Genomic DNA, 26,334 nt, shown 5'->3' with positions numbered 1-26,334 from the left:
GGTGCTTATTTTCAAAAGGTATGCTATGATAAGGTGGGGAATTAACTTATATGATAATAATTCTTAAACAAAGGATTCAGAAATACTATATACTAACTTCTCTTGACTCAGCGAACCTGTTAAACTGAGAATTTAAAATAAAATTCTTATTATAAAGCCTACAAGATACATACCCGTATGTAGAAAACAAGCTTAGATCTCACCTGTAAACAAGTAAAAATTATGCTGCCTTTTATATCATTTATATTAAAGAATAAAAAAAAAAAAAACACAAGAAATAGAATCACCCCCAGACCCCCCCAAAAAGCATTGAGGCTCTCAAAGGGCAAAAACTGGTTAATAGAAACAGTTTTAAAAATATATATTTTATACTTACATCCTGCAAAGATGACTGTTCCATACATGTCTTTGTTTGTCATGAAAACCACATTTGTTCCACTACTTATAGAAACAGAAATGTTATGGACCTTGATTGCCACATTTTCCCCATCGAGATGAATAAGGGGATACTTTGAGTAGCTGATCTGTGCTGATGACACTTCTTCTTGAGTCACAAAACAGAACGTTACGTCTGAGCCCGCAGGTACCACTTTGTCTTGAGGAAAAACCTTATTCTGAGTATCAGTAGCCCCTAGAAAGATCAGAAGGAATTACAAAGACTTTAGAGGTCTTTCACCATAAAGTAGACCAGTGCATACAAAACGTACTTTGGCAGCTTTATTATAACAGTGGCCGAAGATAAGGGATGTCCTCCAGGTTACAAAGGAGCAAGGCACATACAAGAAATATAGTATGCATGGTTTTATCTACATACTAGAGGCCCAGTGCACGGATTCATGCACCTCTGGATCCCTCAGCCTGGTCTGCAGGGATCAGGCAGAAACTGGCAGTCCAACATCCCCCTAGAGTCCCAGATTGCGAGAGGGCACAGGCCAGGCCAAGGGACCCCAACGGTGCACGAATCCGTGCACCAGGCCTCTAGTATGCATATAAGATCTTTGGTTAATCTTTTCCTGCCCTCCCCATCCCCCCTTCCCTCTGAGATTCATTAGTCTGTTCCATGTTTCCATGCCTGTGTGTTGAGTGTCTGCCCCCTGATGGTCAGTGCACATCATAGCTACCGGTTGAATGGTCGAATGGTCAAACAGTCGCTTAGGCTTTTATATATATATATAGATGGTGGAGCGATGGTGGGGAATGGTCGGGATTGTTGGTCAATGTCTAAGGTCCTAGGTTCATGTCCAAGAAGTTCTAAAAGTTCGATAAATGTGTTTACTAGTATATCCACATGTGAAAAGTCAACACCAAGCACAAGTCAGTCACTAATTCCCTTCCTGTGAGTTGATCTATGTATTTAGGGCAGGCTTCCCACTTTCCATCAGCCTGAAGATACACTGGAGTACTTCACCTCCTAAACAGCACTTTTCCTCTAATCCCAACGCTATGCAGCTTAAAGCCACACCTTTGGTTTTCATTCTCCTGAACAGCCACTCTTTTAAATTACCTCTCGTCTCTGTTCTACCTGCTTACTCTTTCCCCGGCGGCAAGGTGGCTCTACCCCAACCATTCCACACGGGAGTGGCCGGCTGGCCGAACTGCTCCATCACCGGCCACTTCTGAGCGATCCTCCCTTTCGACGTCCACAGCATCTGTTCGCTGCCCCATGTCCTCCTTCTCGAAACTCCCTTCGCTCTTGGGTTCCCTGGCCGTCCCCTCCTGGGCTACTCTTCACCCCTGGCGGCTGTGTGCTTTGCTGGTCTCTCTCTTCCATCCTCCCCTTAGACATAAAGCTTCGAAGGGCTGGGTCCTTGGTCTCCGTTCCCCTTTCCCTGAGCTACGGGAACCTCCGGGATTGAAACGTTTTTCACATCACATATAGGCCTCTGATTTCCAAAGATGTTATCTCCAGCTCCAACCCATCGCCTGGGTGGCGAACCTGTATTTCCAGCTGCCTAGGAGACACTGCTTTCCAGACACGTCCCTCGAGCTCAATGTTGAAAAATGAAGTGGATCTCTCCTACCTGATGTGTTCTTTGTGTCTCAGTGGAAAGCAGCGCCAGCTCCCCAGCTGCCCAAACTAACCGTCATCTTCGGCTCTACTGCTCCCTGACGAAACGCACCGTCCCCAATTCTCCTTCTGTCTCCTCAGTGTTTGCACACTGTCCCCCTCGTCCTTTCTAACCCCAGGGATCTAGTCGCGCCTTCACTGTCCTAAACGGCAACAAGATTCTCCTTATTTATCCACCTGCTCCAGCCCTTCCTTCCTCGGATCCATTTCTCCAGACTGTCACTAAGGTGAAGAATCTACGATGAGGAGCCGTCTTTTTAAGAACGTCGTTTTATTGCCAATAATTTGCTGGGCTCTTCCCTTACTGCCAGCATTCTACCTGCATAGGAGTCTTATTCAGCGTGCTGGTGATTTGGGGCATATGTGCCGATTCCCATGTCTCTGCAAGAACTGTCACCCAGAAGGGTCTGCTCTGGGGATGAGAAATGGGGAGCCTTTTTTTTTTTTTTTAAAAATACAGACTTGATCCCATTACCACCTACGTGGTCTTCAATGTCTACCACAGTGATTTTCAAACCTGGATCGTTTTCCAATCACTCAGGAAGTTCTTTAAAAATACAGAGTCCTGAAGCCTATCTCAGACTTTCTGGATGAAAACACTCTGGGATGGGGGGCCTGGAAGATCCCCAGGTGACCCTCATGCAGAGGAATGGGGGTCCAAGAGCTGAACGCTTCAACTACATCTTCCCCTGAAACAAGGCCATCCCATCCATGGGAAACGAACATCCCATGGAACAGAAGCTTACCAGAAACGTTCTGCAGGGGGCTCCAGTCGCTCCACTCTTTGCGGCCAGAGAAGCGCGCGTCGTCGATGTAGCGCCGCAGGCCCACGGAGTGAGTGGCACACTCCAAGGGCAGGTCCGAGGCCCAGCTCCAGCGGTGGACTGTGTCCTTCCCGTTCAGGGTTGTGTTGAAGGTCTCCTGCAAAATGAACACCAATGTCACACTCTATTCCCCGCTGCAGGCTCCTCCCCGCCTGGGCCCTGGTCAGGGCGCGTGCAGGAGGCAACCCCAACCTGTGTGTTTCTCTCACACCGATATTTCTCTGTTTCCACCCCCCTCTCTTCCATTCTCTCTAAAAACCATTGCAAAAATATCCTTGGGTAAAGATTTTTTAAAAATAGTAATAATAAAAGAAAAAGGTAAAAGGAATCCACTGGCCGATCTTGGAGACCCTTGGGCCACAGCTTCCTAACGAATGTGCCGAAAGACACTGAGGTCTGTCTTGAACGGGTGATGGGTACACCTAGGTTTGAATCCGCAAACTTAGAAGATCCTCAGAGAGAGTTATTCACAAATATATAACTGATAGAATACTAGTAGGCTTGAGTATTTTAACAGGGGATTTATAGATTCTGCAGAGAACTTAGGATTGAGTTAATGAAGTAGATAAATGACAAATGAAACTAAAGACAATATAAGAAATTATACTAAAAAAAAAGAGAATAGTATCTACTACTTGGTTGAGTTATAAATAGTGTTTATATAATTATAATACAAAAAATAAATACTGGTCTACCAAAAATTATAACAAAACAATACTGAGAAAAGAAACTCTGTGTGTGTGTGTGTGTGCGTGTGTGTGTGTGTGTGTGTGTGTGTGTGTGTGATGATATATATATATATATATATATATATATATATATATAGAGAGAGAGAGAGAGAGAGAGAGAGAGAGAGAGAGAGAGAGCGGGCGCATAGGGCATGAAAGCAAGCACACACGTATGTGAGGTGACAGGGGACTAAATTCTCATCTTCCATTGTTCGGAGGTAATAAAACACTGCTCACAACTGGGGAAAAAAGGAAGAGAGAAATGGGAGTAGCAAAGGTGCCGCATGACCCACGGGTGTCGTTCATACCCTGGCCTGTGCTACGCCTGGCTTCCACGGCTGTACGGGAGGGGGTGGGCAGAAACTGGCAACTTAAAAACGAAAACACTCTAAACATACTTACAAGCTGAACATCAATACACAGTGTTCTTGATCTTTAAAGTATTATAAAATAATTGCATTATAACCTGTCAAAAAATGACTGATAATAAGCAATTCTAACGAATTCTGATATTAATAATGCATAATTATAAATAAAAATGTCACTTTTATGGACCTGGCTCATTTACCCTCTTATATTTCACTTTTTAAAATGAACTTGTTCAATCTCTATTTTCTTACCTCTGGCTGTGTCTCCCATACAAAGATTTTTCTTCAAAGATCATACGTACTCTCAAAAGTAGAGAATTACTACCTTGCCTTTGCAGTCTTGTTATGAATGAGTCATGTAACCTTAGAATAATATTTCTGTTCATTCATGTTTGATTTCACTCATACTTCAAAGAGATTCCCTATTATTCTAGCATCCCTACATTAGTTTTTAAAAAAATCTGCCCCACAAAGGAAGTAATGACAGCTAATAATGGTTTAGCAGCTTTATAAATACCCTATCATTAACTAGAGCAAATATTAGCACCACTTTACAGGTGAGAAAAAGGGGGTTTTTGAGAAATTACCCTAAGCCAGGAAGTAGGAACCCAGAATACAAAATCTTAAGCCATAATAAAAAGCTGCTTAATATAATTTTAAGTAAGTCATAATTTTGAGACAACAGGGTAGAGTTATTTCACATCTAGCTGTAAGTTACAGTGACAGACAAGAATTGCCATTAAAATTCCAGAAAAGCAAGAACATCTTAGGCTGAGGTAATTAGGATGGGCTTTAAAATAAGGAGTAGGATTTTACATGAGTCTTGAAACCTAGGTTCAATTTGGATAGGTGAAAAGGAAGGGAGAGCATCACAGATGAAAAATTATATTGTTGTTATGTACAATAATTACAGTGGCCGAGCAGACTCTGGCCCCAGACTGCCTGGGTTCGAGTCCTGGCCCCACAACTTAGTGTCTCTCCAGGACTCTGTACCTTCATCTGTGAAATGGGGCTGATGCTCGTAGTGCCCCCCTCATGGGCCTGCTATGTGGATGCAAAGGATTAACATGTACAGAGCTTTTACAACAGTGTCGGGAACTCTGGAGGCGTGAGATACATGCTAACAACAGCAGCTGCTATAGTTTCAGGAATGTAATACTTGGATTGTCAAAAAGGAAAAATAAGATAACTAGCCCTAGCTGGTTTGGCTCAGTGGATAGAACTTTGGCCTGTGGACTGAAGAGTCCCGAGTTCGATTCTGGCCAAGGGCACATGCCCAGGTTGTGGGCTCGATCCCCGGTGGGGTGTGTGTGTGTGTGTGTGTGTGCAGGAGGCAGTTGATCAATGATTCTCTCTCATCATTGATGTTTTTATCTCTCTCTCTCCCTCTCCCTCCCTATCTGAAATCAATAAAAATATATTTTAAAAAGATAGCTATTAAATAGAATATCCTATTTATCTTTACTATTTCATCTACGTACTTAGGCAAAGAAATTGTAAAATCAGGAGATACCGTCTAATTCTTAAATCTACAATTAAGCATATTGCAAACCCATTAAGGAAGGAGAGTAAAAGGATAGAAGGGGGAATTACCACGTTACCAGCTGTCAGACTTTTCGCTACTATTTCTCACTATCCCTTAGATTAAGAGCAAACTAAAGACAGATCATAAGGAAACCCGTTAAAATTGGATTTTAAAAAAAATAAGAGAAAAAAAGCATTAGTACTAAATATAAGAATCAGAGTAAGATATATTCAACCTTACAGATTTATACAAAATTTCTCAATAATTCCTATGGCTAAATATGTTTCAAAACATTTCTTTTTATGTTTATAATATTAGACAAAGATAAAATAATAGACTAAATTATATGTACACTTTTTTTATTTATGTAAAAACATGCATATAAAACAGGGTAGACTGGGATACACAAAGACAATGTTTACTGTGCCCAAGTGGCAAAATCATGGATTGTTCCTCCCTTAATTTCCTTTTTATAATGGCCGCACATAATTTTAATCATTGAGTTATTAGTGGGGGCTTTTCTAAACTGATTTTTAGAGAGAGAGGGAGGGTGAGGAAGAGAGAGACAGAAACATCAATGAGAGAGAAGGATCGATCGGCTGCCTCCTGCATGTCCCCTACTGGGGGACTGAGCCTACAATCTGGGCATGTGCCCTGACCGGGAATCCAACCAGCAACCTCTTGGCTCATGGGTTGACGCTCAACCACTGAGCCACACTGGCCGGGCATGAGTGATTAGTTTTTAATGAACCCTGAAAGGATATCTGATCTACTTCCCTAATAGTCCAAAGGTTCACTGATGCCACCTTAAAAGCCATTTTAAAAAGCATTCAGCTTCTTTAATGCCATAGGAAAAAAAATCTACTCGGTTCAGACTTACTAATTTTACGAGTTCCATGTTCTCTTTACGTAGGACTTTAATTTCCCAAATGACATTTGCGTGATGGGGAAAGGCAGAGCCCCTGTCACTCCACTCCAGGTGTAACGTAGACGTTGAGAAATTGGCAGACAAACGCAGGATCTCCGGAGGGTCTGGAATGAGGGCTTAAAAAAGGAAACAGGAGATAACTCTTAGGAAAATAAGTAATGATTTTTCATATTGTACTTCGATTAGTCAACTCATCTTAAACTCTATTCCTCCCTGATTAAAAAAAAAAATAAGTACTCAAGAATGAGAAGCAAACTCTTAAACCTATTCCTGAAAAAAAGAGAATATATGTATTTATACGTATGAGCAGCTCCCAGTGATTCATCGGCCAAATTTGAGAAAATTCTTTATCCACCGGCTGTTTCAAATCCCTAATGTCTCTTGTAATAGCAACTGGGTTCCCACCAGACACTGGTGTCACCTGGAGAAGTAAAGATACTTCTTCTGTGCGGCTGCAGGTCAGGCCTACGAAAATGATGGAAAAGGATGGGAAGCTTGCTCTGGGAGCTTTTTCTGCAGCCTTCCCACCCACCTCCCAGTGTCAGAGCCCCTCACACCGGGGGAGTCCCTCCCAGGAGGATGCCATGGGCTATTCCTGGTTAGAGGTATCAGTAAGTAGCAGCAAGACCATAATAAAGGCCAAGACACTGAGGGCGGCGGCCAATGGGTCCCTGGGTAGATCTGCAAGTCCTTCAGGAAGGCTAGGTCAGCAGGGCAGGGGGCCGAGAAAGGGACAAGGGGACCAAGTAGGAGCCTGCCGAGAGCCGTGAGGCTTGGATCATGATACATATATGGAAAAGCCAGGGCAAAATCTGGTGGGCATGTCAAAGAAATGACTGGACCAAAGAAATGCAGTGTTGGTATAAGGAGAAAGGCAGATGCCTGAGACCTCCTCCAGTTTCTAGCCCAGAGAAGCAGGAAAGTCCAAAGGAAGGAGGGGCCATGGTGAAGAGATGCAGGAGACTGCGGGGGGACACCGAGTCTCCGGGGAAGAAGAGGCGTAACGAAGGGGTGTGCAGACAGCGGGGCAGCAGAGGGAGCCGGTGGACCCCGACTCGAGAGGACCTGGCTGAGCGGAGCTGGAGAGATGGATGTGCACGCGCAGACGCAGAAGAGCCAAAGCTTGCCTGGGGGCCAGGGACAGACAGTTCCACCTGCAAGAGACCAGAGACCCCGCAGGGAAGGACACAGAAGCCACAGGAAACCAGGGAAAATCCAGGGCCAGTGAGACCAAAAGAAATGGGGTGCCATCCAGGCAAACAACACAGAGCTCACAGAAGACAGAGCAGACCAGTAACACTGGTGAGGGCCCCTCTACATCGAGAAAGAAGTTGGGCGGGGTGGGGGGGGGGACCTCAGGGGCTGCATTACAAAAGGTAGAGAGAGGAAAGTAGGGAACCTTCTAAATCTTCAGGTCCCCCTCTCTATAAGGGACGAGGAAATTCCTGAGTATTTTGTGGATCAGTGGACAACACACAGGGTCTGAATGGCCTGTTCCGTTCTACGAAATGCAGGCTCTCTGGTCTGAGGGGCCAGACACCCGGGTTCTTTCTTGCATGCTCCCTCCTCAGTGACAGTGAGGGGTGGGGAAGCTCAAAGAAACACACGGACACACCTTCCCAGGCCTCAGACCATCCTGGTGGCCGCCCCACGAGGCTCGAGGGCCCGTGAAGTCCCGGCGAGGGGGTGGCCGAAGGTGCTAAGTAACCAAAACAGCAGAGCAAACCCGTATCATAAATCCATCTGGGAACTTCAAACGAAGTCCGCACTAAGTTTAACCACAACCTGCTGGCCACAGTGCCCACGGGGGTCTCTGTGAAGTGTCTGGGGCTGCGCAGGAGACAGCGCCTGCCGACGGCAACGTCGACAGCACACAGCTGTCTAAGGTCCGTGGGGCCTGCTGCCCAGGAGAGCTGCCCCGCGGGCTCTGCTTCTGGAAAAGGGGCGGAGGGAGAGACAGAAGCGTCTCAGTGCCGAGAGCGGCAGCCCAGCGTGCAGCGGGACCACACGGTGCGGGGGCTCCAGCAAGGCGGTTCTTTCAGACACTTCGCCACGGCAAGAGGTAGCGACTTTAACATTATGAAACAAGGGCGCATTTTACCAAGGCCACATTCATCCATTCACGTGCTGTCCTCCCCGAAAAGTCCACACAATTTACATTTTACCTAAATAGCAGGGGGCGACTCCAAAACACAGGTCATTCCCAGTATTTCAAGCCACAGGCAGCAATTATAAATGAATGGATCGATCTCTCTCTCTCTCTCTCTCTCTCTCTCTCTCTCTCTCTCTCTCTTTCTCTACGGTATGCATGGGAAGGTGCCTGAGCTCCCATGATACTTGAAAATAGATACTTGAGAACAATTTCTAGCTTTCTAGAAACTAGGAACGTTCAGCTAAGAAAGAAATTCCATCAGTCCTGTTTGTTTAGTTTTTAAAGCTAGAGCATTTTTCTCCCTGTTCTTTTTGCCTCGGAACATCCGAGGTCGGGAGCCTTCCCAGCTCCTTCGGTATTTATTCTGCCTCAGACGGATCCAAATGACCAGGTTATTACAAGAAACCTAGACATTAAAATTCTTGAAAGGACTTATTGTTGTGCCTAGCCCTGGCCAATTAGAAAGTTATCACACGTATATACATATATGTGTGAAACATCTTGTTCTCCTTTGATATGCACACTTTTAAAAGCATCTTAAGATCTGGGGAAAACCTGATGTCGCTTGCTTTCATTTAGTGGCAAATGGCCAAAGAACCCTGCTTCCTCTAGCGCTCGGCACCTCTCACCCCACAGCGTCCCCTGCACACGGCAGGTGCCCAGGCATCCACCTCCTTCTCTCCTGTTCATCTAACCTGCCTTTCCATTTCTTTTCTTTCTTTCTTTCATTTCTTTCTTTCTTTCTTTCTTTCTTTCTTTGTTTTTGTTTTGTTAATCATCACCTAAGGATATTTTTAGAGAGAGGGGGGGGGAGACAGAGAGAGAGAAACATCGATGTGAGAGAGATACATTGATTGGTTGCCTCCTGCATGAACCTGTACCAGGGCCAGGAATCAAGCCTGCAACCTAGGTATATGCCCTTGACCGGAATCGAACCAGGACCCTTTAGTCCTTAGGCCGATGCTCTATCCACTGAGCCTTTCAATTTCTTACCAGTACTATCTTAGCAGTAGTAGTAGCAATACTTAGTATTGAGATACTATTATCTAATATTTGAATCACAATCGAGCCATTATTAAAAATGCTTTCGCGAGATTACCCGATATACAAATACAATGAGCTATCAATCAAATAAGTCAGCTAGACTCTCCCCTGATGTGCCTTCCTCATCCTTCCTGACCCTGTCACCCTCCAGCAGCTTCCCAGACTGGACCTTCGAGCATCCACTGCAGGATCAGACAGTACAAACGCGCTCTGTGCTCTCAGACGGAGTCCTGGGGGATTTTTAAAAATCTGGAAAAAAACTGAGATTCCTCGTACAATACGACAAAGCAATTCCATGTGAGTGAAAGATTTAAATCAGGTATGAAAACAAAACCAGAAACTCATCAAGAGAAACTGCAAGAAATTCCATTTACATAAAGGCGAAAACCCGTGGTGTGAAAAACACCACAAAAGTTAGAATTTTAAACTTGGAAAAGTATTTGTAACAAATGGGACAGAAGTAACAACCATAATAATGTCAGCATGAGAAAATTTACAAAGGATAGAAATCGTTCAAAAAAATATAAATGACTGATAATTAAAAATAATAACCATCACAGAAATGCAAAAACAGCGGAGCTGCAATCTGGGGGCCGTCAGACTGAAATGGAAAACTACGATGGACAATACCCAGTCCCGGCCAGGAGGTGGGAGAACAGGCACTCTCTAAGACGACGTTTTGGGGAATACAAAGAGATTCAGAATTTTTGGAGAACAACTGGCCATGGATATGAAAAGCCATAAAAAGTGGGATTTCCTTCAATGCAGCGTTCCCAAGTCTAGGCCCTCAGCCTATCGAAATCACCACACAAAGTCGGAAACGTATGTGTGCAAAAGATGCTCATTAAAGCATTGGTTAGAATATTGAAAAACTGGAAATAAAACTCTCAATGTTAACAACCAACCATTTAAAGTAATTATGGTACCTCCCCTCCATTCAGTGTAATAGGACGCAGTTTATACTTAGGTAACAACTGGGAAAGCTATCTGAGTTATTTCCCAAACTCACTTTCTTTTCAAATACTTACACACATTTTTTTCATTCAGTATGAATCTGCTTATAGGACTTCCAAAATCATGTAGCGGGCTTATCGTTATTTCATAATGCCCAGGTGAAAGAGTTGGGATTTTAGTACTTGTTTTCCCCAACTGATAACAAGAACGGGTCCTGCAATATAAGAAATCAAATTTTAATCAGCAGATAAAACTAACAGAACACGTTCCATTAAAACTTGATTAACACAAAAGGCACTGGAAAATACCTTACGCTCTTTTGTACACAAAACCACGACAGGTTACACTGCATTTTAAGAATGCTAAGAGAGAGAAACCAAGATGGCGGCATAGGTTAAACACCTAACCTGCAGCCGGGCACAACAATTTCAAAAATACAACTAGAGGTCAGAACGGACATCGTCCAGAACCACAGGAGAGCTGGCGGACTGAAACGCCCACAGCTGGGGGGAAGGAGAAGGCCACGGGGAAGCCGTAAAAGCCTGAGGTATGGAGAAACGGGCGGAGACACGAGCACACGCGCCTGCGGGGAGGATGGAACCGGAGAGGAGGGGGCGGCTGATGACCTGGCCGGAGTTCACTGGCAGGAAGGAGATAAAGGCTCCGGAGTGCGCTGAGCACCGGCTCCGATTGCACTGAACCCCATTCCGGGCGAAACCCTGGGAAACTCACTCACTTTCGCAACTCCGCCGCCCCCGCAGGCCGCCCGGCCCGGAGCCCGGCGGCCTCCCAGCACCCGTCCCCGCCGCGCAGCCCCCGCGCCCCTGGTACCACGGGCCGCGCGCCCCGCACACCGGACGGAGGCCCGGGCGCCCTCTCCGTGCACCTCCCGGCGGCGCTAGACTTCAGTAGAGTTGACTGAATTCAAGGGATTAAAAAGTATAAATTGGGGGGACGCCGCGGCGGCGACGTCCGGAACACGGTGATGGCGGTGCCTGGAGCTCGGCGGCCGCCCAGCACCCGTCCCAGCCACGCAGCCCTCGCGCGCCTGGTTCCGCGGGACGCGCGCACCGCGCACCGGACGGAGGCCCGGGCGCCCTTTCCGTGCACCTCCCGGCGGCGCTAGACTTCAGTAGAGTTGACTGAATTCAAGGGATCAAAAAGTATAAATTGGGGGGACGCCGCGGCGGCGACGTCCGGAACACGGTGATGGCGGTGCCTGGAGCTCGGCGGCCGCCCAGCGCCCGTCCCAGCCGCGCAGCCCTCGCGCGCCTGGTTCCGCGGGAAGCGCGCACCGCGCACCGGACGGAGGCCCGGGCGCCCTTTCCGTGCACCTCCCGGCGGCGCTAGACTTCAGTAGAGTTGACTGAAATGAAGGGATTAAGAAGTATAAATTGAGAAGTTTGAAAAAGATGGCGGCGGAGGTTAAAGGCTGTTCTGTTGCCTCGCACCCAGCGAAATCGGAGGGGATGAGGTGTGGAGGTGCGTGGGTCTGGCTGGTGGCGGGGGAAAGGGGCTTTTGTTCCAAACCTAAGGGAGATTAGCTCTCCATCACCCTGAAACCCATCTTCTGGCGAACCCCGGGAGACCCAGATGCCTGCGGGGAGAGGCGGGACTCTTGCAGAGGTGCACCCAGCAATCAGTGTTTGCTGCGCTGGAGTGCGGAACGAGGGGACTTAGATACATGGAAGGCAGAAGGACCAGACTCACAGCCATCGAGGCTCGCCGCACCATGGCCTGTTGGCGCCCTGAGACCCCGCCCCGCCCTGGGACCCGCCCCGCATGTTTTGAAGACCTGCCCCGCAAGTCTTGCAGGCACACCTGCGCCCCAAGCAACGGCTTATGCATGTGGGTGGCCTGCCCTCTGGCAGCGGACCAGATGATCTGCTGTTCTAGTCGGACTGCTCCAGGGCCACTCAGACAGGAGGAAGAAACTACAGTTTTTGCTGTAATCCTTGCTGAGTGCCTAAGGCAGTAGCTGATCTACACCCCATTGGAGACCCAGAAACGAGGGCATCTAGTGGTCTGTGGGAGATGACACCAGATTTCAACCACGTGCATAAGGGACACATTCAACGGGAATATTCAGTGAGCGCCAAAGCTTTGCTGCACCAAGACCCGGCCCATAAACGTGTCTCCTGCACAGCAACTCTTCCTTTATAGACAAAGAGAGCCCCCCCAGTGACACCAACAACAATCAAGACTTAACTATACAAAGGAGGACCAAGATGGAGGCATAGGGCGGAAGCCTGATTGTTGCCTACCACAACAACTTTGAGACTACGACAAGAGAGCAGAGCAGACACCATCCAAGACCACCATAGGGCTGGCTGAGTAGATGCTCTACAACTAGAATAAAAGAGGGGTATGTGGGAGGATGCTGATGCCGGTGACCCAAAGACCACACTTTAAGAACTACAGCTCAGGCGACACAAAAGAACTATGGCTCAGGCGATACAACAGCGGCCTGGAACGTGCTCGGCGCAGTTCCCCCGGCGGTCTCCGGCTGAGGGGACGGCTCCACTGGCAGCCAAGCACAGACAGACGAGCCCCTATGAGACATGGGGTGGGAGACTCCGCGCTTGCTGACCTCTGAGTCCGTCAAGAATCTCAACGCCCCGGAAGCGGCCAGGTGCGCATGCTCGGCGACCGGCCACCTATGCAGACCCAAGGGCCGACGCAGCGACGCCAGACTGGCCCACCGCCATGCACCGGGTGCACCGGAACTTCGCCGAGCCGCCGCCCGACGAGTTCTGCAGCAGCCATACTGGAGCTCTGGAAGGATGGCCAGGGGAATTGCTGAGGGGGGATTGACCGGCAGGAATTGGGATCGGGAAGACGGGGCCCCGCTGAGACCCGGGTGCGGGCGGGGTTGCGCGCCTCTGGACTCGGGTGTGGTCACACGCCTCTGGGTATAAGTGAGGCCTCACGTCCCTGGGTCTGGGTGAGGCCACATGCCCCTGGGTCCAGGTGAGGCCGGACTCCGGGTCCGGGTGAGGCCAAGTGCCCCTGGACCCGGATGACGCTGGACCCCATGCCCGGGCGAGGCCAAGCGCCCCTGGGTCTGGGAGAGCCCACACACCCCTGGGTCCAGGCGAGACCATGTGTCCCTGGATCCGGGTGAGGCTGCGTGCACCTAGGCCCGGGTGAGCCCAAGTGGCCCTGGGTCTGGGAGAGGCCAAGCGTCCCTGGGTCCGGGTGAGACCATGTGTCCCTGGATCCGGGTGAGGCCTCGTGCACCTAGGCCCGGGTGAGGCCACGTGCCCCTGGGTCTGGGAGAGGCCAAGCGTCCCTGGGTCCGGGTGAGACCATGCGTCCCTGGATCCGGATGAGGCCTCGTGCACCTAGGCCCGGGTGAGCCCAAGTGGCCCTGGGTCTGGGAGAGGCCAAGCGTCCCTGGGTCCGGGTGAGACCATGTGTCCCTGGATCCGGGTGAGGCCTCGTGCACCTAGGCCCGGGTGAGCCCAAGTGGCCCTGGGTCTGGGAGAGGCCAAGCATCCCTGGGTCCGGGTGAGACCATGTGTTCCAGGATCCGGGTGAGGCCTCGTGCACCTAGGCCCGGGTGAGCCCAAGTGGCCCTGGGTCTGGGAGAGGCCAAGCGTCCCTGGGTCCGGGTGAGACCATGCGTCCCTGGATCCGGATGAGGCCTCGTGCACCTAGGCCCGGGTGAGCCCAAGAGGCCCTGGGTCTGGGAGAGGCCAAGCGTCCCTGGGTCCGGGTGAGACCATGTGTCCCTGGATCCGGATGAGGCCTCGAGCACCTAGGCCCGGGTGAGCCCAAGTGGCCCTGGGTCTGGGAGAGGCCAAGCGTCCCTGGGTCCGGGTGAGACCATGTGTCCCTGGATCCGGGTGAGGCCTTGTGCACCTAGGCCCGGGTGAGCCCAAGTGGCCCTGGGTCTGGGAGAGGCCAAGCGTCCCTGGGTCCGGGTGAGACCATGTGTCCCTGGATCCGGGTGAGGCCTCGTGCACCTAGGCCCGGGTGAGCCCAAGTGGCCCTGGGTCGGGGAGAGGCCAAGCGTCCCTGGGTCCGGGTGAGACCATGTGTCCCTGGATCCGGGTGAGGCCTCGTGCACCTAGGCCGGGGTGAGCCCAAGTGGCCCTGGGTCTGGGAGAGGCCAAGCGTCCCTGGGTCCGGGTGAGACCATGTGTCCCTGGATCCGGGTGAGGCCTCGTGCACCTAGGCCCGGGTGAGCCCAAGTGGCCCTGGGTCTGGGAGAGGCCAAGCATCCCTGGGTCCGGGTGAGACCATGTGTCCCAGGATCCGGGTGAGGCCTCGTGCACCTAGGCCCGGGTGAGCCCAAGTGGCCCTGGGTCTGGGAGAGGCCAAGCGTCCCTGGGTCCGGGTGAGACCATGCGTCCCTGGATCCGGATGAGGCCTCGTGCACCTAGGCCCGGGTGAGCCCAAGAGGCCCTGGGTCTGGGAGAGGCCAAGCGTCCCTGGGTCCGGGTGAGACCATGTGTCCCTGGATCCGGATGAGGCCTCGTGCACCTAGGCCCGGGTGAGCCCAAGTGGCCCTGGGTCTGGGAGTGGCCAAACGTTCCTGGGTCTGGGTGTGACCATGTGTCCCTGGATCCGAGTGAGGCCTCGTGCACCTAGGCCCGGGTGAGCCCAAGTGGCCCTGGGTCTGGGAGAGGCCAAGCATCCCTGGGTCCGGGTGAGACCATGTGTCCCAGGATCCGGGTGAGGCCTCGTGCACCTAGGCCCGGGTGAGCCCAAGTGGCCCTGGGTCTGGGTGAGGCCAAGCGTCCCTGGGTCCGGGTGAGACCATGCGTCCCTGGATCCGGTTGAGGCCTCGTGCACCTAGGCCCGGGTGAGCCCAAGAGGCCCTGGGTCTGGGAGAGGCCAAGCGTCCCTGGGTCCGGGTGAGACCATGTGTCCCTGGATCCGGATGAGGCCTCGTGCACCTAGGCCCGGGTGAGCCCAAGTGGCCCTGGGTCTGGGAGAGGCCAAGCGTCCCTGGGTCCGGGTGAGACCATGTGTCCCTGGATCCGGGTGAGGCCTCGAGCACCTAGGCCCGGGTGAGCCCAAGTGGCCCTGGGTCTGGGAGAGGCCAAGCGTCCCTGGGTCCGGGTGAGACCATGTGTCCCTGGATCCGGGTGAGGCCTCGTGCACCTAGGCCCGGGTGAGCCCAAGTGGCCTTGGGTCGGGGAGAGGCCAAGCGTCCCTGGGTCCGGGTGAGACCATGTGTCCCTGGATCCGGGTGAGGCCTCGTGCACCTAGGCCCGGGTGAGCCCAAGTGGCCCTGGGTCTGGGAGAGGCCAAGCGTCCCTGGGTCCGGGTGAGACCATGTGTCCCTGGATCCGGGTGAGGCCTCGTGCACCTAGGCCCGGGTGAGCCCAAGTGGCCCTGGGTCTGGGAGAGGCCAAGCATCCCTGGGTCCGGGTGAGACCATGTGTCCCAGGATCCGGGTGAGGCCTCGTGCACCTAGGCCCGGGTGAGCCCAAGTGGCCCTGGGTCTGGGAGAGGCCAAGCGTCCCTGGATCCGGGTGAGACCATGCGTCCCTGGATCCGGATGAGGCCTCGTGCACCTAGGCCCGGGTGAGCCCAAGAGGCCCTGGGTCTGGGAGAGGCCAAGCGTCCCTGGGTCCGGGTGAGACCATGTGTCCCTGGATCCGGATGAGGCCTCGTGCACCTAGGCCCGGGTGAGCCCAAGTGGCCCTGGGTCTGGGAGTGGCCAAGCGTCCCTGGGTCCGGGTGAGACCATGTGTCCCTGGATCCGGATGAGGCCTCGTGCACCTAGGCCCGGGTGAGCCCAAGTGGCCCTGGGTCTGGGAGTGGCCAAACGTTCCTGGGTCTGGGTGTGACCATGTGTCCCTGGATCCGGATGAGGCCTCGTGCACCTAGGCCCGGGTGAGCCCAAGAGGCCCTGGGTCTGGGAGAGGCCAAGCGTCCCTGGGTCCGGGTGAGACCATGTGTCCCTGGATCCGGATGAGGCCTCGTGCACCTAGGCCCGGGTGAGCCCAAGTGGCCCTGGGTCTGGGAGTGGCCAAACGTTCCTGGGTCTGGGTGTGACCATGTGTCCCTGGATCCGAGTGAGGCCTCGTGAACCTAGGCCCGGGTGAGGCCACGTGCCCCTGGGTCTGGGAGAGGCCAAGCGTCCCTGGGTCCAGGTGAGACCATGCGTCCCTGGATCCGGATGAGGCCTCGTGCACCTAGGCCCGGGTGAGCCCAAGTGGCCCTGGGTCTGGGAGAGGCCAAGCCTCCCTGGGTCCGGGAGAGACCATATGTCCCTGGATCCAGGTGAGGCCTTGTGCAACTAAGCCCGGGTGAGGCCACGTGCCCCTGGGTCTGGGAGAGGCCAAGTGTCCTTGGGTACGGGTGAAGCCAGATCCTGGGTCCGGGTGAGGCCGTGCGCCCCTGGATCCATCCGGGTGAGGCTGGGTCCCAGGCCCGGGTGAGACCACGCGCCCCTTGGGTATGGGTGAGGCCACGTGCCCCTTAGTCCAGGTGACGCCGTGCCCCTGGGATCGGCCGAGACCAAACCAGAGGGAGTCGGACCTCCATTACCACCATTTGTCCACCATCCAGAGCTGAGGGATCAGTGCTGACATGTACACATAAGGAACTACTGGACATCGAAATTGGGTCTCAAAAGAACTGTTGGTCCAGGGGGAAGCTCGCTACAGATTGATTCATTTGCCTGTCAGCATAAATATTATTGCTCGTCTCACATTCAGTTCTTATTAGTATATATCTAGTGACATTGGATCTCGTTCATCTAGAGGAAATGATGAACAACATAGACTGAGGAACAAGAACAGAACCAGAAGCAAGGAGGCATCGATCGGACTATCGGGCCTCAGAGGGAGGATACGGGAGGGTAGGGGGAGGGTGGGGGGAGGGGGAGAGTTCAACCAAAGGACCTGTATGCATGCATATAAGCCTATCCAACGGTTAAGTTCAACAGGGGATTGGGGCATGCGTGGGGAGAGGGGTGGGATGGGAATGGGGGGATGAGGACAAATATGTGACACCTTAGTCAATAAAGAAATTAAAAAAAAAAAAAAAAAAAAAGAATGCTAAGAGAGGGTATAACGGTAAGTGCATCGACATGGGTGGAAGGAAAATCACCAGATTGTAGTGGAAAGTTGAGGAAGCATGGATGATTTCTTCAAGACCCAGGACTGCAGCATGCTCTTCGAACCCGGCCCAAGTTCCCTCTCCAGCCTGACCTCCCATTCCACTGCACACACCCACCTCCCTAAACACCCCTCTCTTCTACCCGACACTGACCTCAGAAAGGACACTGGCTACTGTCACCCTAAAACACACCCTCGACTTGTCTGCTCCTCTGTCTTGGCTCCTGGTTCACCGAGCAAACTTTCTGGGCAACTCTGCCTTCACAATGCTTCTCCTTCCCACCCACTCCCTCTCGGACAGAGCGACTGCCTCCCCTGGGCTCCATGGCCCTTTGGATCTTGACGAAACACGCTTCCTTTCTTTCACCGTCATTCATACGCATTCCTAACGTCCCATAAAAAATTTAACTCAAGCAAAGGGACTCTGGGGGCTCCCACACCCCTGCCTGCACCCCAGCACCTAACAGGACCCTGTTCACATCATTCGCTCAGGGCTGAGGACTTCAAACGGGGGCTCCCTCCTCGCAGCTCATGGCGAGGCTTCTTTTGGTGCCAGCATCACACGGCTACACAGGCAGGGGCACGAGACTAAAGCAACAGACCCAAGTGAGCCATGCTACTCAGCGCCTGCTACCTGCTACCCGCTACCCTGCTACCCTGCTGCCTGCTACCCTACCCTGCTACCCTGTTACCCTGCTGCCTGCTACTCTGCTACCCGCTACCCTGCTACCCTGCTGCCTGCTACCTGCTACCCTACCCTGCTACCCTGTTACCCTACCCTGCTACCCTGCTACCCGCTACCCTGCTACCCTACCCTGCTACCCTGTTACCCTACCCTGCTACTCTGCTACCCGCTACCCTGTTACCCTACCCTGCTACCCGCTACCCTGCTACCCTGTTACCCTACCCTGCTACTCTGCTACCCGCTACCCTGTTACCCTACCCTGCTACCCGCTACCCTGCTACCCGCTACCCTGCTACCCTGCTCCCTGCTACCCTACCCTGCTACCCTGTTACCCTACCCTGCTACCCTGTTACCCTACCCTACTACCCTGTTACCCTACCCTGCTACCCTGGTACCCTGCTACCCTACCCTACTACCCTGTTACCCTACCCTGCTACCCTGCTACCCTGTTACCCTATCCTGCTACTCTGCTACCCGCTACCCTGTTACCCTACCCTGCTACCCGCTACCCTGCTACCCTGTTACCCTATCCTGCTACTCTGCTACCCGCTACCCTGTTACCCTACCCTGCTACCCGCTACCCTGCTACCCTGTTACCCTATCCTGCTACTCTGCTACCCGCTACCCTGTTACCCTACCCTGCTACCCTGCTACCCGCCACTAGATACCAAACTTGGCTAAGCAGTCACGAGATAAGATTACTATCAATAGCTTGCTCATACCACAAACGTTTACTCATACTGGAAAAGAAAAACAAAACACAAAATATAGCTTGTAAAGGTTAAAGTTAATCCCAGTGCGTTTTTTCCACTCTGTCTCCCCTTACCAGCTGTTTCCCACAGAAAGCACAAACAATGCCAGCTGCACCTGTGGAGAGGGGCTCCCTGCCCCACGGGTCCAGAGAGGCCCTGCTGGGGGGAGCCCCAGCCTCCGGCTCCCCTAGTGAGCCCTCCGCACTGACCCTCTGGGCTCGGGCTGGGTGCCCCGTAGGGACTCGCCCCTCCAGCATCTAAACCACCGAATTCTCCGAATCCGGCGATGTCACCCGTTCACGCACTGAGCCCCATCTTCTCCCCACCCGGATCGGCCTTGTGTCCTTTTCTGCCGAGAAGACAGTTGCCCTCTCCCAGCCACGCTTCCTGCGGGCCGCCACCCTCCGGCCGGGGCTCGCTGGCCCCACACATCCCGTCAGCACTGAGCCCACAGCTGTCAGGGTCTGTCCACTGTGAACCCCTGGGGGGGGGGGGCGCTGACTCCCTCTCCCTGTGGCCTGCGGGGCTCTCCACCACACTTTTGAGGGTTCCCCTTCTGCACTCGCAGTGGGACTGCACTCCCCACCCCTCGAAGCGGGGCCTGCAGACGTGACTTCAGTTGCAGAGAAAGCTGAGCAAAGTCACATGATCACTTCAACTTCCGGAAGGCAGTGGGAAGCCCTCCAGCTGTGCTCCCTGCTTCCGGTCACCACAGCCCCTGGGCCTGGGCTGAGGGGGAGACTCGGCAGAGATACCAGCGGACCCAAGACAGCACAGGACACAGCGGCAAAGCATCCTTTATTTCCGCAGCAGAGAGGAAAGGCATGAGAATTGAGGGTTGTTTCTGCAATACAACCAAACTCATGCAAACTGATACATTACCCCGGTTCTTAGGACAACACTCCCTCCATGCCCACCAAATGAGAAAAAAACCTGAGTGTGCTTGTAGTTAGTTACACATTTACATCCATCCACACGAGGACCGCCCATCAGCCAACTGGGACTTGGAGCTGCTCAATGGGATCCTCTGGAATCACCGAGACCAGGGGTGGGGAACACCCTGCCCCAGGGCCACATGAGTCCCATGACACCATTGGGTCTGGCCCTGCCAAGGCATTAAGGGTGAGTTAGCTAAATGTTTGACCAAATATTGCATGCTAATTTTTAATTTGATAATTTTGCATGGCCCACAAACGGTGTTATAAATATCTAAATAGCCCTTGTCCGAAAAAAGGTTCCCCACCCCCCGATTTAGACAATCCCATGGGATGGGATGGGGGAGGAGCATGTTCTGGCTTGCGGGCAGCCCAAAGGCCTCAACCCCGGCCTTCGGAGCGTCTCGCCCATGCCAGCTTACCTGAGAGGGTCAGGTGGTGTGACAGAAGGGTTACTTCCCTTTTTCCTTACTAACATGAACCCGCTGTGTATCTGGGAGAAAGCATGGCCCGGCTCTGTGCCAGTCGGCTTAGCCATCTGCCCGGGTTCTGCCCGTGGGACGCGGCACAGGCGTGTGTGGCCCTTCTCAGGAGTGTCCTTAGGGAAGAGCATCCTCTCTTCCTCCCGCTTTCCGGAATGCAGACCCGACAGCCGCTCCTCAGGCCTCATCCTGAACCACGTGACCGCACGCCGAGGACGGCGGAGCAGCAGGGACAGAGGAACCCGGGGCCCTCGTGGCCACAAACAGCTGGTCAGCCCTGAACTCGCACTCGAGACCTTCTACATGAGCGCGAAGGCCCAGCCGCTAAGCCACCGTTACTGACGTTTCCTGTTAGGCACAGTCCAAACTTCAGCCTAACTCAGTGGTTCCCAACCTTTGTTTTGGCCCTGCCCCACCTAAGCATCTCTAAAAGCCTGATGCCCCCAGTGACATATACTTCTTATTATTCAAAAAGTGACTCCTATTCACGTGGAGGAAGCCTCAAAGGCCATTAACTTGGTCTAAACAAGCTTCCAAAGAACATGGCATCCAGGGGAGAGAAAAAAGAACGAAAGGATAGTTGAAGTACTGAGGAAGAAATCACTTAGAAATTATTTTAAAAAAATAATATGAAGTGATATGAAAAAACAGAAAAGTTTCAAAACATATAATAAAGACCTGAAATGCATAAATATGTCACAATATATACTTATATACTGTATATGAGGCCCCTAAAACCATAACAAATGCAAAAAATTCACTGTTAATCACTCTAATCGCCCCCCTTAAAAATCACATTGCCCCCCTGTGGAGCGTGTGCCCCATGTGGGGAACCACTGGCCTCACCGATATAGGCAGACGCTGGCCTGGGACAGACCAGCGAACCTTCCCCGGAGAGATCAGAACCCACCCACAGGCCGGGTGAGCCACCTACTCCTTGCATATGATCAAAGGCTCAAAGTTCTGGCCAGGAGAGAGGTTTCTTTCCATCCCGACTGATGAAAGAGTCAGCATTTGTAGGAAAGAGGGAGCTCAGATTTCAAATTTCCTTCGTAAAATGCACAGGACAAGATCGTTACACTCCAAGATGGAAGAGAAAGAACCTCTGCTTTTAGGCGGTAGCTGTCAATGAATCAAAGTATTTCCATTACCTGTTTTTGATGCAAACATCGTAAAGAGCTCCGCGGCCTGCTCCCGAGGGCGCTCTCCAAGAACAGTCCCAAGCTTGTAAATCGCTGGTTACACACTCCACGTCCCGAGGAGCGCCTGGAGATGCAGAAACCACACACACACACACACACACACACACACACACACACACACACGGTGCTTAATGATGGAACTGCATGTAAAAAGCAAGTTCAACTGTATTCAGTAAGTACAAGCATATGTGTCTGCAGAGGGCCCACGCTCTTGGTGCGGAGATGAGCCTGCAGGCCCAGGAGGGGGCTGCTTTTACGTTTCTTTTTGTAGCTCTGGCTTAAAAAAGCTCCAGAGTAACCTGATGAAAGTGGGCCAACCGCTAACCACTCAGGGGGTAGGCTTCCATCAAAAATTCCACTTCCAGGCAACGGAGATAAATAGAGGGAGTGCCTGTGTGGACTCTGTGGTGGGACCCAGAGGGGGCCTAGGAGAATTTTTATCTCCAAGAGCCTCATGTGCTAAAAAAAAAAAAAAAAAAAAGAAAAGTAACTCTAGGTAAAAGCTATGTCTTCCCCACAAACAGGGCTCTAGCCACTCCCAGGCACTCCTGCCTCACGGCTGGCTACCAGACTGCCACCTACATAGAAATCCCATAACCAGCCTTCAGATTTTTATGCAGCATATTAAATTTACACGGTAATGAGCTCACACAAGGATCTGAAAAATATATAGTTCACGTGGGCCTAAACAACTGCAAAGCAACCATCCGGAAGATCACAATCTAACAGCACTCACTGCGTCTATAAAATAACATCACGTCATGGAACATGTCAGCACTGTGCAATGGGAAAATGCCATTCTAAGAGGAAAATGCGGAGAAAGGAGGGCACAAAAGGAGGGAAAGGGAAAGGATGGGGGGGGGGGGGAAGGGAGGGAGGGAGGAGGGAGAGGGAAAAGCAATGAAAGTATAAAAGAGGTATTCTATCTCAGACTCTCTCCATCAGCCATTGTCAACCTTTCCATCTCACGGCACACATAAACTACTAAAATTCTGGAGCACACCAAAAAATCTATTTTTCGCCAATACGACAAAAAAGTAGGTATCGCTGAAACCGGTTTGGCTCAGTGGGTAGAGCGTTGGCCTGCGGACTGAAAGGTCCCGGGTTCGATTCCGGTCAAGGGCATGTTACCTTGGTTGCGGGCACATCCCCAGTGGGGGGGTGTGCAAGAGGCAGCTGATCGATGTTTCTCTCTCATCGATGTTTCTAGCTCTCTATCCCTCTCCCTTCCTCTCTGTAAAAAATCAATAAAATATATTTTAAAAAAAAGTAGGTATCATTTTAATTAATTCACACCTTATGACTAGTGTGTTGGCTGCTGTCATTTTCTTAGTTGACAATCTAAGGGAAAAGAGGTCAGTGCCCCTGACTAAATAGTCATGTTTTAAAAATTCTTGCGGCACACCAGCCGGAAAAAAAAACAAAAACAACCCCTGCTCTATATAAATGTCTATGAAAAAAGCCTTTTTCTCTAGTTTTCACATAGAGCTGGCATGATATTTACTACAGCACTAAACCATAAAGCTGTTTGTATAAAAGAAAACAAAAACATTATAAGTGCTCCCATTGGAAAGTATCAGTGATTATACTCAAGTTATTTAATCGTGATCTTGGGGAAACGGAAATAACATCAGAACTAAAGCCAGGGGAAGAAGGATAACGTTTTATACAAATAAATTAGGTGACATCTAAACAAACATTCTTGAGGTAGTTAAGTAAAATGACAACAAGTAACACACTGAAGAGGAATACAGTATTCGATCTGGAGGTGGGATGGGAGCGGCTGGCCCAGAGGAGCCTGGGAATGTTCTGGAGAGACGGCTCTGCACCTTGCTCTGGTGGCCACACCACTGTACGCACTTGTCAAAATTCACAGAACTTGATCCCAAACGGGTGAATTTTATGGAATGTCAATCATACCTGAGCTTTTAAAATGGGGAAAGAATGCTTAGATCTATCTTTAAGGGCCTTTTAAAAAGAAGCCAAACGTATGTAGAAAAAAAGATGACCAAGAGATGGATTTTAACCACCCAGCAAACCCTGAAGGTTTCCATGAAGACAGCGGACCGCACGGCAGTCAGTTCGTTCCCGGTGACGCTAAGGCACTTACCCTTTCTCTGGCTGCTTACTTGATCCATTAAGTACAGAAGCATAAACGTGGATAAGAACCACCGGAGATGTGAAGTCATCCTCCGCCCTTCCCTGGCCGCCATCCGGGTCGGTCGTCCTAAACACGAGGCAACGTCCATCCTCCGTCCGGCGTGGTCAGCCCTAGACGAGGAGGAGAGCGTCAGAGGGCGCTCAGCCCCGCCCCGCACGGGCCTCGCGCCGGGCATGTGCACGCGGGCACGGAAAACGGACCCGGACCACGACCGAAACCCGGCACGCTAATCCCCGGGGACGCTGGGCTCCGCCGACGGGGCTTTAGGGGACATTAGCGATCGGACACAGCTGTCGCGGCAGATCCATTAGAGGGTCACTTTTCAAACGACGGGCTTCAAGTTCAAGATCACGGCCGAGCACGCTGCTCTCCACTCTAATGCTACCAGGGTAGAGAGCAGCAGGCATGAAACTGAGGCTCAGACAGACAATTTTAAGTGGTCCATGGAATGACATTTCAAATGAATTCGTTTACATTCAGCTTTATAGTCACTCGTTTATGACAAGTAATATCAGTTTTCCTTTGACACTGTGGTATAAGGTTTCTATTTCATATACATTTAAATAGTTTAAAGAGTAAAAACAATGGGAAAAGTAAGATAGGGGGTTTGCAGATGTGATAGAAATACTGATAACGACACGTAAGCACATGGCATTTGAAAACGGTGACTGACCTGGTGGGCAGCAGGGAGGGGCCAGGCCAGCAGCCCAAGGGCCAGGCCCTCCTCCAGGCACCGGGCACAGCACCAAACTAGACAACGTCCCTGCCCTCAAGGACCTCATCAGACTCTAGTTCGGAAAGACACATACCTAACCAAGTAAGAGCTTTACCCTCCTGGTACGCTCTTTGAAAACTAGAGTAAGTCAGCGTGTGCGTGAGCGTGAGTGAGATCCGACTGATGCGGGGGTGCCATGACAACATCAGGGAACAGAGCAGCAGCAAGTACAAAGTCCCCAAGACAAGGACACGCTCCCCAGGAAGAGGGGCCGAGAGCAGGGAGACGCAAAGGGACGTGGGCTGGTCATGGCCAAGGGAAGGGTCTGGGGTTTCACGGGGTTCAGAGGAGAAGTCACCGGAGTGCTTTAATCAGGGGAGACCCTGATCTGGGATGCACTTTGAGAATATTCCTCCAGCTGGAGGACAGACTCTGGCGGGGGGAGCGAGCAGAAGCAGGGGAACCGAAGTCCAGCTGAGCATGGCAGAGGCGAGGGCCAGGGTTCTAAGAGTGGAGGGGGCAACAGGTGGTGAGGTTCAGGCTCCATTCCAGGGATGGAGGTCTCACCGACACACTACAGGCAGGACAGTGTGCAGCTTACAACACAGATAAGAAATAAAAAAGAAATTAAGAAAACACACACACACAAACAGGTGCAGGCTGAACCTCAGCTCTGCCATCCACCGTGTGATCTCGACCTCTCTGGGCCTCAGTTTCCTCATCTGTGAAGTGGGGCTGATAACTGTCTTTTCCCCATAAGTCTGCTGTGAAGAGTAAATGAGTACATTTCTAAAATGCACTTGGAAGAGTGCCAAGCAGGTAGTGGGTCCTCTAAGTGCCTTCTGTGTATGGTGGGAGGTACAGGGAGACCCCATAAGAAGGGGGAGGCGGGTGCCATGTGAACCCTCTCGGGGTGCACCAAGGAGGAGGCAGTGACGCCTGGGGCTGAAATGAAAGGATTGAAGGTCTGTTCACAGAGGTCCACGCTGATGTGCTCCCACTCCCACACCACAGAGGCCTTCCCCCTACAGACACAACGAACAGTCGAGAAACCAGAGCAGCTAACGAAGTGACGGCGCCAAGGAGGGAAGCTGCCCACACCTGACGCTGAGCCAGGCCTCGGGGCGCACGTTCCCGTCCCCTCTCACTGGATGAAGCCTGCCCGCCGACACGTCCTCCAACGCAGGGAAAACTCCTCGTTAGACCCCATGTCGCCTCATTTTTACGTTGGCACAGACCACCGGGGATCACAAACATACCGGGGTGAGCAAGGCAGGTTTACAGAAGACAAATACAAATAAACACTGTAAGAGTTCATTAATAACAATGCAAGAGTACAAACTGGTTCACCTCCTCACAACTATACACCGCCTGCTTTCGCCCCGCCCTGTATATGCAAAGCAGATGACATTAAGGGGAAATTAAGGATAAACAAACTGAACAATGAAAAGGAAAATAAAAATCACCCCCAGAGAAAACGGGGAGAACGTGGAAAAAATAAAAGGAAAAAGACAACAGACAGCCACCTCTAAACAGGATTCTCACAGCAAACAGGGCCCAGCCATGCAAACAAGAGACTGACCCTAACCTGTGTGACTCAGTGACGGAGTGTTGGCCCACGGAATGAAGGGCCCGGGGTTTGATTCCGGACAAGGGCAGGGACCTCGGCTGCAGGCTCAATCCCTGGCCCTGGTCTGGGTGCGTCCCAGAGGCAGCCACTCGATGTCTCTCT

General features: G+C 51.7%; 1 protein-coding gene across 1 annotated transcript in view; it reads right to left on the bottom strand.

Annotated features, from left to right (window-relative positions):
• Window positions 1–26,334, bottom strand: part of LIFR (LIF receptor subunit alpha) — a 78,715-nt gene that overhangs the window by 32,766 nt on the left and 19,615 nt on the right. The window contains exons 2-7 of the mRNA XM_054715314.1: window positions 23,837–23,997; window positions 21,676–21,790; window positions 10,666–10,805; window positions 6,394–6,557; window positions 2,815–2,989; window positions 377–631 (exon numbers count right to left, since the gene is read on the bottom strand). Of these exons, the coding sequence (XP_054571289.1) occupies window positions 377–631; window positions 2,815–2,989; window positions 6,394–6,557; window positions 10,666–10,805; window positions 21,676–21,790; window positions 23,837–23,975 (988 nt within the window). The 5' untranslated portion in view covers window positions 23,976–23,997. The remainder of the gene's footprint in view (window positions 1–376; window positions 632–2,814; window positions 2,990–6,393; window positions 6,558–10,665; window positions 10,806–21,675; window positions 21,791–23,836; window positions 23,998–26,334) is intronic.

This window comes from Eptesicus fuscus, chromosome 4 (genome assembly GCF_027574615.1).
Source record: "Eptesicus fuscus isolate TK198812 chromosome 4, DD_ASM_mEF_20220401, whole genome shotgun sequence".
Taxonomy (NCBI): Eukaryota; Metazoa; Chordata; class Mammalia; order Chiroptera; family Vespertilionidae; genus Eptesicus; species Eptesicus fuscus.
The sequence above is the reverse complement of the archived record's forward strand: the minus strand, read 5'-3'. Positions and strand labels throughout refer to the sequence as shown.